This window comes from Geotrypetes seraphini, chromosome 10 (assembly GCF_902459505.1).
Source record: "Geotrypetes seraphini chromosome 10, aGeoSer1.1, whole genome shotgun sequence".
In the NCBI taxonomy this organism is placed as follows: Eukaryota; Metazoa; Chordata; class Amphibia; order Gymnophiona; family Dermophiidae; genus Geotrypetes; species Geotrypetes seraphini.
The window spans coordinates 133,170,926-133,185,496 of record NC_047093.1 but is presented as its reverse complement, the minus strand read 5'-3'; the positions used below and the strand labels follow the sequence as shown (position 1 = coordinate 133,185,496).

Genomic DNA, 14,571 nt, shown 5'->3' with positions numbered 1-14,571 from the left:
CCCCCCACACCACTTCCCTGTGCAGCAGCAGTGTTTCCCCTACCCCCCCTTTCCCTTCCCGCGGTCTGGCCGGCTCCCTTAGTCCCTTGCCGCCCCCCCTTCCCTTCAGGCGGTCCCGACAAACCTGCCGACTCCAGCAGCGTCTGCAGCACTCTACACACGCTGCTTCGGGGCCTTCTACTGCCCTGATTTACTCTGGCACATCACTCGCGGGAAGAGAAGGAGGGGGCGGCAAGGGACTACGTGAGCCGGTCAGACATCGGGAAGGGATGGTAAGGTCAGACAGCGAAGGACTTACTTTTTTTAAGTTTAAAGGTGTCGCAGTGGCTCCTCTCGATCCCCGCCAGCGTCGGAAGCCTTCTCCGCCACTGGTGCGGCTCGTGAGAGGAGCCGACACCGCGATCTTGTAGAGAGCAGGGAGTCCAGCGCTGGCGGCCAGTCCTGCCGGCGAGTGTAGTTAGGTACTGTAAGGCTGGGGACTCGCGCATGCGCACTCCTGCAGCCACAGACCTACTGATCACAGATCAGAGATCACGGAAGCACGCAGGTAAGAGTGCGCATGCGCAGCTAGGGCTTTATTATATAGGATTCTGGCTGTCCAGTGTTTCTTATTACATGAGCTGTTTCTGCAGCTTGGGAGGACTATTAGCCTGTTTCCCTGGCTTCATTATTGTTGGACACACTTGTCTTTCTTGCCTTTGTGGGAGGCTGAGAAGAGACTGTGGAGAAGGAAGTGGGGGGGGGGGGGGTTAGGCAAAAGCGAAATAGGGTGTTGCATAGTTTCCTACATTGTAATACGAAAGGTTGTTGTACCTGGATATACTGTCTTGTGGATGCAGTTATAGTTGTGTGGAAACTGTCATCACTAAAAATTGTTGGAACATAAAGGATCTTGGTAGAATAAATTTCTGATGGTGCCCTTCTGTAGATTGCTTGGCGTCTTTTTCGCCGCTCCAGTTTGGCGTTCTGCTTGGTAGCCAGCTGTAGCTCCATTGTGTGCAGGATTCCTTACCTCTTCGTTAGTCATTCCTCCTGAAGAAAGCGACTTTTGAAACTCGGCTTGAGTCGGGGAAGTGGAGACTGCTATTTTAATTCACAATGGGTGCTAATATAACATGGATTATTTTGGAAGAACACTTTGATTTCACTGGGTGACACTCGCCAGTATAGACGCTGACCTATGATCCGGGACAGATATTTTACGATGGACTTGGAACTTGGGTCCGTTCACACAATTTGGATTATGTTCAACTTAACAACATTCAGATAAGTACTTTTTCTATCTACCATCATTTTGCTGGTTGTGGATCATACAGTTCTAGTACTTATTTTGAGCATACATTTAATTTATTTTTATGCTACTATTACCGTGTTTCCTCGAAAATAAGACCTACCCCGAAAAGAAGCCCTAGTCGCAAGAGCAGCGCTTCCCCCCGCCGACCCTTCCATCTCTCCCTCGCATGCGAACCCTGACCGCGAGCCGAAATACCTGGAAACAAACGGCAGTGTCGGCAGCACAGGCTGGATCGCGGCCTGCCCTTCTCACGCCCAGCCGAGGGGAGGAAAGATGCTGCACATGTGCGGGAGAGAAAAGAAATAGGAAGAACGGGGGTGGAGGAGAGGAAGGGAGAGATGATTATTGTACACTAGTTTTTAAACCCGTTACATTAACGGGTGCTAGAATAGATGTGTCTGTCTGTCTGTCTTTCTTTCTGTCTCTCTCCTTGGCTGCTGTCTGTCTTTCTTTCTCTCTCCTTGGCCACTGCCTGTCTGTCTTTTTTTCTTTCTGTCTCTCTCTCTCCTTGGCCACTGTCTTTCTTTCTTTCTTTCTGTCTCTATTCTTGGTCGCCTTCTGTCTTTCTCTATCTCTCCTTGGCCACTGTCTGTCTGTTTTTCTTTCTTTCTTTCTGTCTCTCTCCCTCACTCTCCTTGGCTACTGTCTGTCTGTCTGTCTTTCTTTCTTTCTCTCTCTCCTTGGCAGCTTTCTGTCTTTCTTTCTATCTGTCTCTCTCTCTGTCACTGCCTAACTTTTCCATCTTAGCATCAAGGTGTGTCATTCTGTATATATTCAGTCGGCACCTCTTGCTTTACACTACCCAAACTGTGGTGTTCTTCCCGGTTCTTGTCTTCACCATTCTCATTCTGCTGGGCTGCAAATTCGCCATTCACTGGGGCAGAAACATCTGCACAGGGCTCCATCCTCTCTGTCTCATTCGTAGCTTCCTCTCCTGTTAGCTCCTCAACGTTCTTCTCAGCTTTGTCCTTCTCAGTCATGCTGTTTTTGTTTTCTGAAGTGGCCCCCTCAGCACGGGCTTTGTTTTCCTTCTGATTTGGTTTCCTTGCTGACTCGGACTGCTGCTTCTTCACGTCATCACCAGTGTTGCTGTCACTATCACTGTCCTGCCCTTTTTCCATCTGTTCTCCGGAACTGCCACACGTGCCATAAACTGCCACAGGCTCCACCACTGTACGCATCGCAGAAGCAGCATTGAGAGAAAAGCGCTGCACCGCGCTACCGCTGGCTTTGCCGTCTTCTGTCCACTACGGCCAACCCTAGCGGAAACAGGAAGTAGTCAGAGAGGGCGGGCCGCAGTGGACAGAAGACGGCAAAGCCAGCGGTAGCGCGGTGCAGCGCGTTTCTCTCAATGCTGCTTCTGCGATGCGTACAGTGGTGGAGCCTGTGGCAGTTGCGGAGAACAGATAGAAAAAGGGCAGGACAGTGATAGTGACAGCAACACTGGTGATGACGTGAAGAAGCAGCAGTCCGAGTCAGCAAGGAAACCAAATCAGAAGGAAAACAGCGGTGCAGCGCTTTTCTCTCCATTTAAACGTGGGTGAGCCGGCAAGAAGGAGGAGGTGGTGGTTTTGGTAGCGAGTGAGGGCGGGAGGGGGTAGTCGCCGGCTCTGCTGTGCTTTCCCGATCTGGCCGCCGCATACGCACTCTGGCCACGGACCTACGGATCAGGGATGACAGATCACGCAGGTCTGAGTGCGCATGCGCGGCTAGCTTTTTATTATATAGGATGAAAAAAAATAAGACCTACCCGAAAATAAGAGCACATTCATCACTTTATTTTATAGAATTTTAATTGTTTTAAGTAGTCCTTTTGAGCTTTTTCACAGCACTTTTTTTGAATAATATTATATCTTTTCATGTGCCATCGCTCTGCTGTCTACAAACAAATGACTACAAAGATGTCTGTGGGGATATTTGCTTATATATGTGTTACTAATAGCTGTATAATTTACATATATACTTTCATTTTTATCTGACAGATGATAGATTTGGGAATAAGAGAATAAGAGTATGTGATGGGCAGCAGAGGGAGGAATGGACATTCAAAGACCCTTTCAGAGACAGTCCAGATTCTTCAGCTGATAATGAAGGCGGTATTAGTAGTGTAAGACCTCCTAGCATGAAAAATAATTCCCCAAAAGGAGACAGCTCAATTGTATGTACCAAACAAGAGAGAAATTCCACCAACTACCCAAATCTCAGACAAAATGAGAGAATCATTAGGCAACAACTTTGTTGGAGCACTACATGTGAGGAAATGTTCACTGGGAAGTCGAACTTGACAGGACAAAAAAAATTTCAGAGACGAAACAAACTGTTCCAGTACATGGAGTGTAAAAATTCATTGACATATAAATCACAGCTTATAATTCATGAAAGAGTGCCTAAAGAAAGAAAACCATCAAAATATTCTGTAACTAATAACAACTTCAGTCAGGTATTTGAACTGAAAAAACATGAATTAATCAGCATTAACAAGAAACATCAAATGAACCCCAAGGGAGTAAAGCTATTTGAATGTTCTGAATGTGGTAAACGCTTCAATCGAAAAGATAACCTCAGAGAACATGAAAGAATCCACACCGGAGAAAAACCATATAAATGTTCTGAATGTGGTAAAAGCTTCAATCGAAAAGATAACCTCAGAGAACATGAAAGAATCCACACCGGAGAAAAACCATATAAATGTTCTGAATGTGAAAAATCCTTCAGTAATACAGGTAGCCTCACAACTCATAAAAGAATCCACACAGGAGAAAAACCATATAAATGTTCTGAATGTGAAAAATCCTTCAGTAATACAGGTAGCCTCACAACTCATAAAAGAATCCACACCGGAGAAAAACCATATAAATGTTCTGAATGTGAAAAATCCTTCAGTAATACAAGTGGCCTCACAACTCATAAAAGAATCCACACAGGAGAAAAACCATATAAATGTTCTGAATGTGAAAAGTCCTTCAATAGTACAGGTGGCCTCACAACTCATAAAAGAATCCACACAGGAGAAAAACCATTTAAATGTTCTGAATGTGAAAAATCCTTCAGTAATACAGGTGGCCTCACAACTCATAAAAGAATCCACACCGGAGAAAAACCATATAAATGTTCTGAATGTGAAAAATCCTTCAGTAATACAGGTGGCCTCACAACTCATAAAAGAATCCACACAGGAGAAAAACCATATAAATGTTCTGAATGTGAAAAGTCCTTCAATAATACAGGTGGCCTCACAACTCATAAAAGAATCCACACAGGAGAAAAACCATTTAAATGTTCTGAATGTGGAAAATCATTCAATAATAGAGGTCGCCTCAAAACTCATAAAAGAATCCACACAGGAGAAAAACCAAATAAATGTTCTGAATGTGGTAAAAGCTTCAATCGAAAAGATAATCTCAGAGAACATGAAAGGATCCACACAGAAGAAAAACCATATAAATGTTCTGAATGTGGAAAATCCTTTAGTAATACAGGTAGCCTAAAAATTCATAAAAGAATCCACACAGGAGGAAAACCATTTAAATGTTCTGAATGTGAAAAGTCCTTCAATAATACAGGTGGCCTCACAACTCATAAAAGAATCCACACAGGAGAAAAACCATTTAAATGTTCTGAATGTGGAAAATCATTCAATAATAGAGGTGGCCTCAAAACTCATAAAACAATCCACACAGGAGAAAAACCAAATAAATGTTCTGAATGTGGTAAAAGCTTCAATCGAAAAGATAATCTCAGAGAACATGAAAGGATCCACACAGGAGAAAAACCATATAAATGTTCTGAATGTGGAAAATCCTTCAGTAATACAGGTAGCCTAAAAATTCATAAAAGAATCCACACAGGAGAAAAACCATTTAACTGTTCTGAATGTGGAAAATCATTCAATAATAGAGGTGGCCTCAAAACTCATAAAAGAATCCACACAGGAGAAAAACCATATAAATGTTCTGAATGTGGTAAAAGCTTCAATCGAAAAGATAATCTCAGAGAACATGAAAGGATCCACACAGGCGGAAAGACATATAAATGTTCTGAATGTGGAAAATCCTTCAGTAAAACAGGTAGCCTAAAAATTCATAAAAGAATCCACACAGGAGAAAAACCATTTAAATGTTCTGAATGTGGAAAATCATTCAATAATAGAGGTGGCCTCAAAACTCATAAAAGAATCCACACAGGAGAAAAACCATATAAATGTTCTGAATGTGGTAAAAGCTTCAATCGAAAAGATAATCTCAGAGAACATGAAAGGATCCACACAAGAGGAAACCCATATAAATGTTCTGAATGTGGAAAATCCTTCAGTAAAACAGGTAGCCTAAAAATTCATAAAAGAATCCACACAGGAGAAAAACCATTTAAATGTTCTGAATGTGGAAAATCATTCAATAATAGAGGTGGCCTCAAAACTCATAAAAGAATCCACACAGGAGAAAAACCATATAAATGTTCTGAATGTGGTAAAAGCTTCAATCGAAAAGATAATCTCAGAGATCATGAAAGGATCCACCAGGAGAAAAACCATATAAATGTTCTGAATGTGGAAAATCCTTCAATAATACAAGTAGACTCAGAACTCATGAAAGAATCCACACCGCAGAAAAAACATACAAATGTTCTGAATGTGGTAAAAACTTCAATGGAATAAGTAACCTCATAACTCATAAAAGAATCCATCCTGGAGAAACCATATAAATATTCTGAATGTTGTAAAAGTTTGATGAGAAAAGATAATCTCAGATCATGAAAGAATCCATACAGAAGAAAAATAATATCAATGTTCTGAATGTGGAAATGATTTCAATAATATAGGTAGTCTCATAATGCATAAAAGAATCCATTCTGGAGAAAAACCATACCAATGATCTGAATGTGGTAAAAAGTTTTAATACTAAATATAAACTCAGAATTCATGAAAGAATCCACACAGGAGAAAACCCAGTGTTCTCAATGTAATAAATCCTTTAGTAATACAATTAAGACTCATAGGGGCTGATTCTATAAATGGGCATCTTCATTGTAGGCAGTGGTAAGCATCCTACCACTGTCTAGTAGCCAATCAGGGTGCATGTTTTTTTTTTTTTTTAAACAAAATACTCTGAGGCACGATGCCCGGGTTACCTCAACTCAAGTTGCTTGTGAAACCGGCAGTGGTTACACTGGACTCACTGTGGGGAGCAATTGAAAACCTTCAAACAGTATGTACTGGATTTATTTCCTTAATGGCTGAAGTTTCTACTAAAGTTAATAAATTGGAAACTGTTTGTCATGACCAAATGAAACAAGTGGGAGATATTGAAAAATCTATAACTGAGATTAAATCTTTAAATAAGCAGCATGCAAAGGATAAAGTCTTTTTTCTTCGTAAAATTGAAAATTTGGAAAATCAAAATAGGAGTTTAAATTTGAGGATTTTAAATTTTCCTATCTCTAAATTTAAAACTCCTAGGGATTTCTTAAGGATTTCTTGGTTTCTATATTAAAAATTATGGAAGTGAATATACCACCTCTGCAGAAGATTTATTATCTAAAAAGGACAATAAAAGAGACTGAGACAACTACCGAACAAGACTTATCAACTCTTTTGGAATCACCAAATCTTGAATTGTCCGGACGAGCTACATTGATAAAGAAATGATTTTGAGATTGTATTATGGCTTAAAACAAGTTTCTTTTTTGGGAGAAAGAATATATATATACCCGGATGTTTCAAAATGGACTCAGACCAGAAGGAAAGAATTCCTTACATACCGGGAAAAAGTTGTATTATTAGGAGCCTCTTTTCAGTTAAGATTTCCTTGTAAATGTTTTTTATGATTCACATCAACTACGTTTCTTTTTGGAAGGAAAAGGAGTTTCATTTGCACCATAGTGATTTTCGGTATAACTCAAGTCTATTATTTTAGCCATCGGTTTTCACTTAATTTCCTTTTAATTTGCAATATGTGATCTTTCCTGGAAGAATGTCTTTCTTTGTCTCCTCCCTCCTTTATTATTGAGGACTATGTTTAAAATAAGTATGGGTTTTTTCTTTTTTGTTATATTATATTGACCTAATAGAAAAATGGATTTATTTTTGTATTACCTTTTTGACTTATTTTGTTCATTAATAGAAATATTGGATGTACTAATATCGTATGTTGCCTGTTAAGCACAATTGTTGTTTATTTAAAAAAATTTAAATAAAGAATAAAAAAAACAAAAATACTCTGAGGCACGATGCCTGCATTGGAGGCATTTGTCGCAATTGAGGGATATGTGTCAGGACACTTAAGTTCACCCAAGGCTAGGTATGGTTTTGCCCGGAAGTGGCCTTGGGCAAGCTTAAGTGGCCCTAGGCATCTCTCTAGGGCAAAGACAGAAGCCTGAAATGTAAGCTAGCAAAATGCTGGCTTACATTTCAAATAGATGCAGCCACTGAGCTGAGCAGAGCAAGGGAATCCCCTTTCCATGATCAGCTGAGCAGCTGCAGCAGGGAACCCCCCCCCCCACACACACACACACAAAGTCCCCTAGCAGGAGTGATGCCCACTCCCTCCTACACCACCCCACTTGCCAGGCAAAAGGGATGCCCATTTCTTCCTGCTCCCTAACCCCTGAACCTGTCCTGAAGTACCCCGGCAGGAGGGATGCCTACTCCCTCCTGGAACTTTCCTCCCCCTGACACACACCCCTAACTTTCTAGAAGAAAGTCTGGCCGTCCTCCAGCCAGTAGGCCCGCCACTCCAAAATGGCGGGCTTTCCCCTTCCTGGTGCATTCTGGGATGCATCAGGGAGGGACCTAAGCCCCTCCCAGTCTTAAGCCTCCTTCCCAGTACATCTTACCCTTAGGTATATGGTCAATCGGAGTCTTAGGCCATTTCCACTGAATCCCAGGATGCACTGGGAAGGAGGCCTAAGACCAATCAGGGTCATAGACCCAACCTCGGTGTATCCCAGTGTACACCGGGAAGGGGAAGGCCCACCATTTTGGAGTGGCAGGCCTGTTGGCCAGAAGGTGTAAACATCCCTGCAGCCAGACTTTCTTCTGGAAAGGTATGGGAAAGGTGGGGGGGGGGGGGCTTAGGGTTGCCCAAGGGGTCTTCAGGTTTGGGAGGGTGCCAATATTTCTCAAAAGTCACAAATGATAAAATTTCTTGCCTTAAGGGCAGACATATCAAACTCTGGCCACATTTTCACTTAAGGTGGCCCGCTGACAGGTACAAGTGTCAACATTTTGCTCATATTAGAGAATGACACGATGACAAAATTCATCACCGTTCCCATCCCCGCGGATGACCATGGGAAACCATCTTCATGTCATTCTTTAAGGAGAGAGGGAAGAATCAGAGTATAATTGGGCACAACCACTGACCCGCAAGCTTTGCTTTGAAGAATGCTGGTGTAGAAGGACCGAGGTTGAAACAGACACTACAGAATGACAGTCTCTGGTATCCAGAGCAGATATTGTGATGTCATAATGCCTCATTCCACCAGTGCCGAAAAGCCAATCACATCAGTGATGTCACAATGGCTTCATTATCCTTGGCTCACATAAGAATCAGAGTATGAATGGCCACAACCACTGACCCCCAAGCTTTGCTTTGAAGAATGCTAGGGTAGAAGGACCGAGGTTGAAACAGACACTACAGAATGACAGTCTCTGGTATCCAGAGCAGATATTGTGATGTCATAATGCCTCATTCCACCAGTGCCGAAAAGCCAATCACATCAGTGATGTCACAATGGATTCATTACACTGCACAACAAAGTTTTTGCTTCCTGAACACTGCTGGGTGTTTCTTATAGAATTTTGGGTGCTGATCATGAATATTACATCAAAAATTACCCATCACGTACCATTTCAGAGAAATCTTCAATTTTGTCGTGATTTTTTCTTATATTTGGATGCAAACAATTTTTTCTCCCATAAGTGTCTTATCAACAACGGTTTGTGCCGCCTGGGTATGTCCATGCATAAAATCTAGCCAGGTTGGAAGCTGTTTTATGGAAGATGACATCCTGGGCATGTCTGGGCAGGTCTGAACGAGCTTGCGCTGTCTCACCATGCTATAATGGTGGCTTCCATACACCGATCCTGCTCATTTGGTTAATATAGATAGTCCGTGTGTGTATATAGTATCAGTATAGTAAAGTATAGTAGTATAGTAGCTGTAGCAATATAACAGTAAGTAAGCTTGATGCTATAGACGTTTTGGTGTCGGGCAATATGTCTCGTCGGTGTCGTAACAGCCGCGACACATTCTGCTATATCTGTGGGGAATATACACTTACGCCTCAGAGACGTTCGATGACTGCCCTTGTAAAGAAAGCCTATCATCTGTATTTTGGCTGCAAAATAGGTGATCAAGACAAGCAATGGGCGCCTCACATTTGCTGTGCGACATGTGCTGTTAGTCTGAGAGCCTGGCTCAGAGGTACTCGAAAGACGATGCCATTTGCTGTTCCGATGATATGGCGAGAACAGAAAGACCATGTGACGGACTGTTATTTCTGTTTGACTAATGTGTCTGGTTTCTCTGCCAAAAACAAGAAGTCAATTGAATATCCTAATCTGCCACATGATGACAGTCTTCCAGTTCCGAAACCACCAGAGGATTGGACCTTAGACGAACCAGATGAAGAAACTGCAGTGCAGGGTTCTAACAGTGACATTGACCCGGATTTTGAACCATCCTCATCAGGCGATCCACATCTGATAACACAGTCCGAATTGAACGATTTGGTCAGAGATTTGGGTCTGTCAAAAGCAAAAGCTGAGCTGCTAGGTTCGAGACTGCAGGAATGGTGTTTGCTATCACCAGGTACGAAAATTTCTGTGTTTCGAGACCGGCATCATGATATAACCAAATTTTTTGCACAAGTCGACAGTCTCTGTTTCTGTTGTGACATTGAAGGATTGTTCTCGGTCTTTGGTTGTGATCACAACCCGGAAGAGTGGCGTCTTTTCATTGATTCGTCAATGTTAAGCCTGAAAGCTGTTCTGTTGCACAATGGCAACGTTTATCCTTCAGTACCTGTTGGCTATGCAGCACATATGAAAGAAACATATGAGAATATGGAAATGTTACTAAAGTATGTCCAGTATACCAGGTATAACTGGAATATCTGTGGAGACCTCAAAGTCGTTGCTCTGTTACTAGGACTGCAGCTTGGCTATACAAAGTACTGTTGTTTCATCTGCGAATGGGACAGCCGAGACAGAGAGTCGCACTATTCTAGAAAGAACTGGCCACTCCGTAAAAAGTTAGTTCCAGGACAGAAAAATGTAGCACATGAATCGCTTGTTGACCCGACAAAGATATTTTTGCCTCCTCTTCACATTAAACTGGGACTCATGAAGAATTTTGTGAAAGCAATGAACAAGGAAGGGGAAGGTTTTCGTTATTTAAGACAGATGTTCCCAAGAATAACTGATGCCAAGATCAAAGAGGGTATTTTTGCTGGCCTCCAGATCAGACATGTTATGAGTGACAAGCGATTTGAAGATCTGTTAGTTGGGCCGGAAAAAATTGGCTGGAAAGCCTTGAAAGACGTTGTTGACAATTTTCTGGGCAATTACAGAGCCCCAAACTACATTCAGCTGGTAGACAAACTTCTCAAAGCATACAAGAGAATGAAGTGCAATATGTCACTCAAGATTCATTTCCTCCATTCACACTTGGACTTCTTCCCCGCAAATCTCGGTGCTGTGAGTGACGAGCACGGTGAAAGGTTTCATCAAGACATAGCTACGATGGAGAAACGATACCAGGGCAATTGGAATCCGTCAATGCTTGCCGACTATTGTTGGATGCTACAACGTGATGCACCAGACACTGAATATAAAAGAAACTCGGGAGCAAAACACTTTTAATTCTGTTTCATTTAGTCGCTTGTGCGAAACGTAAACTTGACTATATATTTTATTGTCAGTAAACATAAAAATGTCTATTTCTCATAGTTCTTACATGATGCAGTAAAACCAAAACCATATTTGAGCATACCAAGTTGGTACCTGTCATAATCACCAAAAACTTTTCAGGAATCAAGACTTAACCAAAAAATTGTTGTGCAGTGTTATCCTTGGCTCACATAAGAATCAGAGTATGAATGGCCACAACCACTGACCCCCAAGCTTTGCTTTGAAGAATGCTGGTGTAGAAGGACTGAGGTTGAAATAGACACTAAAAAATGACATGGGATTATTTCCCGTGGTTATCCGCGGGGACGGGAACGGTGATGAATTTTGTCACCGTGTCATTCTCTAGCTCATATCATTTAGGAAAAAGGGCAATGTGACAACGCTTTGTACTCTGGGGTTGATCTCACAGTCGTAGTCTCACAAAACAGTGTCAGTGCAGGTATCCGCGCATGGTGGGTACTTGCTTTATAGTGTTCGGGACAACGCAATGGAAAGCGACGGAAAAGTTGGTCGGGCTGGGGCCTGTGTGGTTCCACCCGACGCGCTCAAGTTCTTGCTATTTGGAAACAGCGATGTTATGAAAGGACAGATCCTGACGAGCCTTCAGGTCGGCGCATCGGAGTCCCCCTATGCCAGTAATATAAGAAAATTTAAGCGGGAAGGGAAAAGTGGCAATCCTAAAGGCTGGTAAGGTTAAGGTTATTTTTAGGGCATGAGTGATTCGTCTCACGAGGATAGAACTTGGCCTGAGCGCTGGCAGTAGGGTTCAGATACAGCATAAACTAGTTTTCTTTCTGTTCTCTGCTGTTTCTTTTCCAAATGCCAGCATTTGCTCCCATCTGAGATTGGTTTTAATGTATTAGCCAACAAAGCGTGCAAAAATCCAGAAGACAACCAGAGCCTGGGACCACAACATGATTTGAATAATGACCAGACAACAAAAGGTCGAAAAAGTAATTTTATTTTCAGTTTTGTGATTACAATATGTCAGATTTGCAATGTGTATCCTGCCAGAGCTGATGTTAGACAGCAGGCATGAACCAGGACCTAAAAGAGAGAGGAAAAGTCTTTTTTATTTATTTTGTTTGCAGCCACTGAGCTGAGCAGAGCAAGGGAATCCCCTTTCCATGATCAGCTGAGCAGCTGCAGCAGGGAACCCCCCCCCCCCCACACACACACACACAAAGTCCCCTAGCAGGAGTGATGCCCACTCCCTCCTACACCACCCCACTTGCCAAGCAAAAGGGATGCCCATTTCCTCCTGCTCCCTAACCCCTGAACCTGTCCTGAAGTACCCCGGCAGGAGGGATGCCCACTCCCTCCTGACATCACCCCTCCTGGAACTTTCCTCCCCCTGGAGAGGTTGTAACACTATACGTCTACTACTAAGACTAAGGACTCCTTTTACTAAGCTGAGATAGTGGTTTTAGCACGCATGCTAGACGCTAACGCCAGCATTGAGCTGGCGTTAGTTCCTGCTACCTAGCGCTAGTTTAGCACGTGCGGAAATTCTGCGTGCAGCTTAGTAAAAGGAGCCCTAAGACTAAGGGGGTCCTTTTATTAAGGTGCGCATTTAGCACGTGCTAAATTGCTTAGCGTACCTTAATAAAAGGACCCCCTTAGGTATCTTAATAGAAAATTCAGCCCGCAGCTTAGGGCTCCTTTTACAAAGGTTCGCCAGCGTTTTTAGCGCACGCACCGAGTTGGCACGCGACAGCCGAAAAACTACCGCCCGCTTAAGAGGAGGCGGCTAGCGAGCGCGGCATTTTACCACGCGCTATTCCACGCGTTAAGGATCTAAAGCCCCAATGTAAAAAAAGCCCTTAGACTATATTTTGGATTTCGGCCCCGTGTGCAGTACATTTATTTATCTTGAAATTTTCAGCACAGTGTTCTATCTCACATATCAAAATAAGAATTTTCTTTTTTTTTTTTTGAGCCTAAGGGGCTCATAATCGAAAGAGAAAAACGTCCAAAAACCGGCCTAAGTCGCCACTTGGACGAACATTTCTCAAAAACGTCCAAGCGCTGATAATAAAACCAGGTTTTGGACGTATTTAAAAACGACCTAGGCCGTCGTAGTGCCGCTCAACGTCCAAAGCTAAACGGGGCGTTTCGGGAGGCGTGTCGAGGGCGGGAGTTGGGCGGGACGTGGGCCGGCTTAGACTTAGTCGTACAGCATGTAGAACCGAAAGTTATACAGCTCAGGATCGACGGAACTTGGGCAGCCAGAATCCATGCAAGTCTTATACCCTTAATGGCGAGATCCTAGCAAAAACGGTAGCAGAACGAGACTTGGGGGTAATCGTCAGTGAGGACATGAAGTCTGCCAATCAAGTGGAGCAGGCTTCGTCCAAGGCAAGACAAATCATGGGCTGCATACGAAGGGGTTTCGTCAGTCGTAAGGCGGAAGTCATTATGCCATTGTATAGATCCATGGTGAGGCCCCACCTGGAATACTGTGTGCAATTCTGGAGGCCGCATTATCGCAAGGATGTGCTGAGACTGGAGTCGGTGCAAAGAATGGCCACCCGGATGGTCTCGGGACTCAAGGATCTTCCATACGAAAAACGGCTTGACAAATTACAGCTATACTCGCTCGAGGAGCGCAGAGAGAGGGGGGACATGATCGAGACGTTCAAGTATCTTACGGGCCGCATCGAGGCGGAGGAAGATATCTTCTTTTTCAAGGGTCCCACGACAACAAGAGGGCATCCGTTGAAAATCAGGGGCGGGAAACTACGAGGTGACACCAGGAAATTCTTTTTCACTGAAAGAGTGGTTGATCGCTGGAATAGTCTTCCACTACAGGTGATTGAGGCCAGCAGCGTGCCTGATTTTAAGGCCAAATGGGATCGGCATATGGGATCTATTCACAGGGCAAAGGTAGGGGAGGGACATTAAGGTGGGCAGACTAGATGGGCCGTGGGCCCTTATCTGCCGTCTATTTCTATGTTTCTATGAACTTGGACGTTGTGACTTATAAGTCACAAAAACCCACCTAAACTCACCAGATAAGCACTGCAAACACATAAACAGACCCCCACACACTACCCCAGTGATCACCAACCCCCCAGCCCCATAAAAATTTTATTCACAACTTTAAATTTCATCCTCCAGACCATCATCACCCTCTTGTATTTCCCCTTAATGTCTCTTCTTTACTTTACTGAATTGTATTTCATCCCTCCTCACCTAATGTTAAGAATATGTTAAATTGAGTGTAATTTAGTCCTTTTTAAGTATTTGTATGTATTGTATTGTCACATAACAAATGTAAATTTTAATGTGTACATCGCTTAGAAGTTTGATTAAGCGATTAATCAAGACACCTAATAAACTTGAAACTTGGCCGCCTGGCATAGGA

At 43.1% G+C, this 14,571-nt stretch overlaps 1 protein-coding gene across 1 annotated transcript in view; it reads left to right on the top strand.

Moving 5' to 3' along the window:
• Positions 1-7,440, top strand: part of LOC117368581 — a 126,780-nt gene extending 119,340 nt beyond the window's left edge. Inside the window, 2 exon segments of the mRNA XM_033962311.1 lie at positions 3,277-5,808; positions 5,811-7,440. Of these exon segments, the coding sequence (XP_033818202.1) occupies positions 3,277-5,808; positions 5,811-5,995 (2,717 nt within the window). The 3' untranslated portion in view covers positions 5,996-7,440.
• Positions 7,441-14,571: the final 7,131 nt, after the last annotated feature.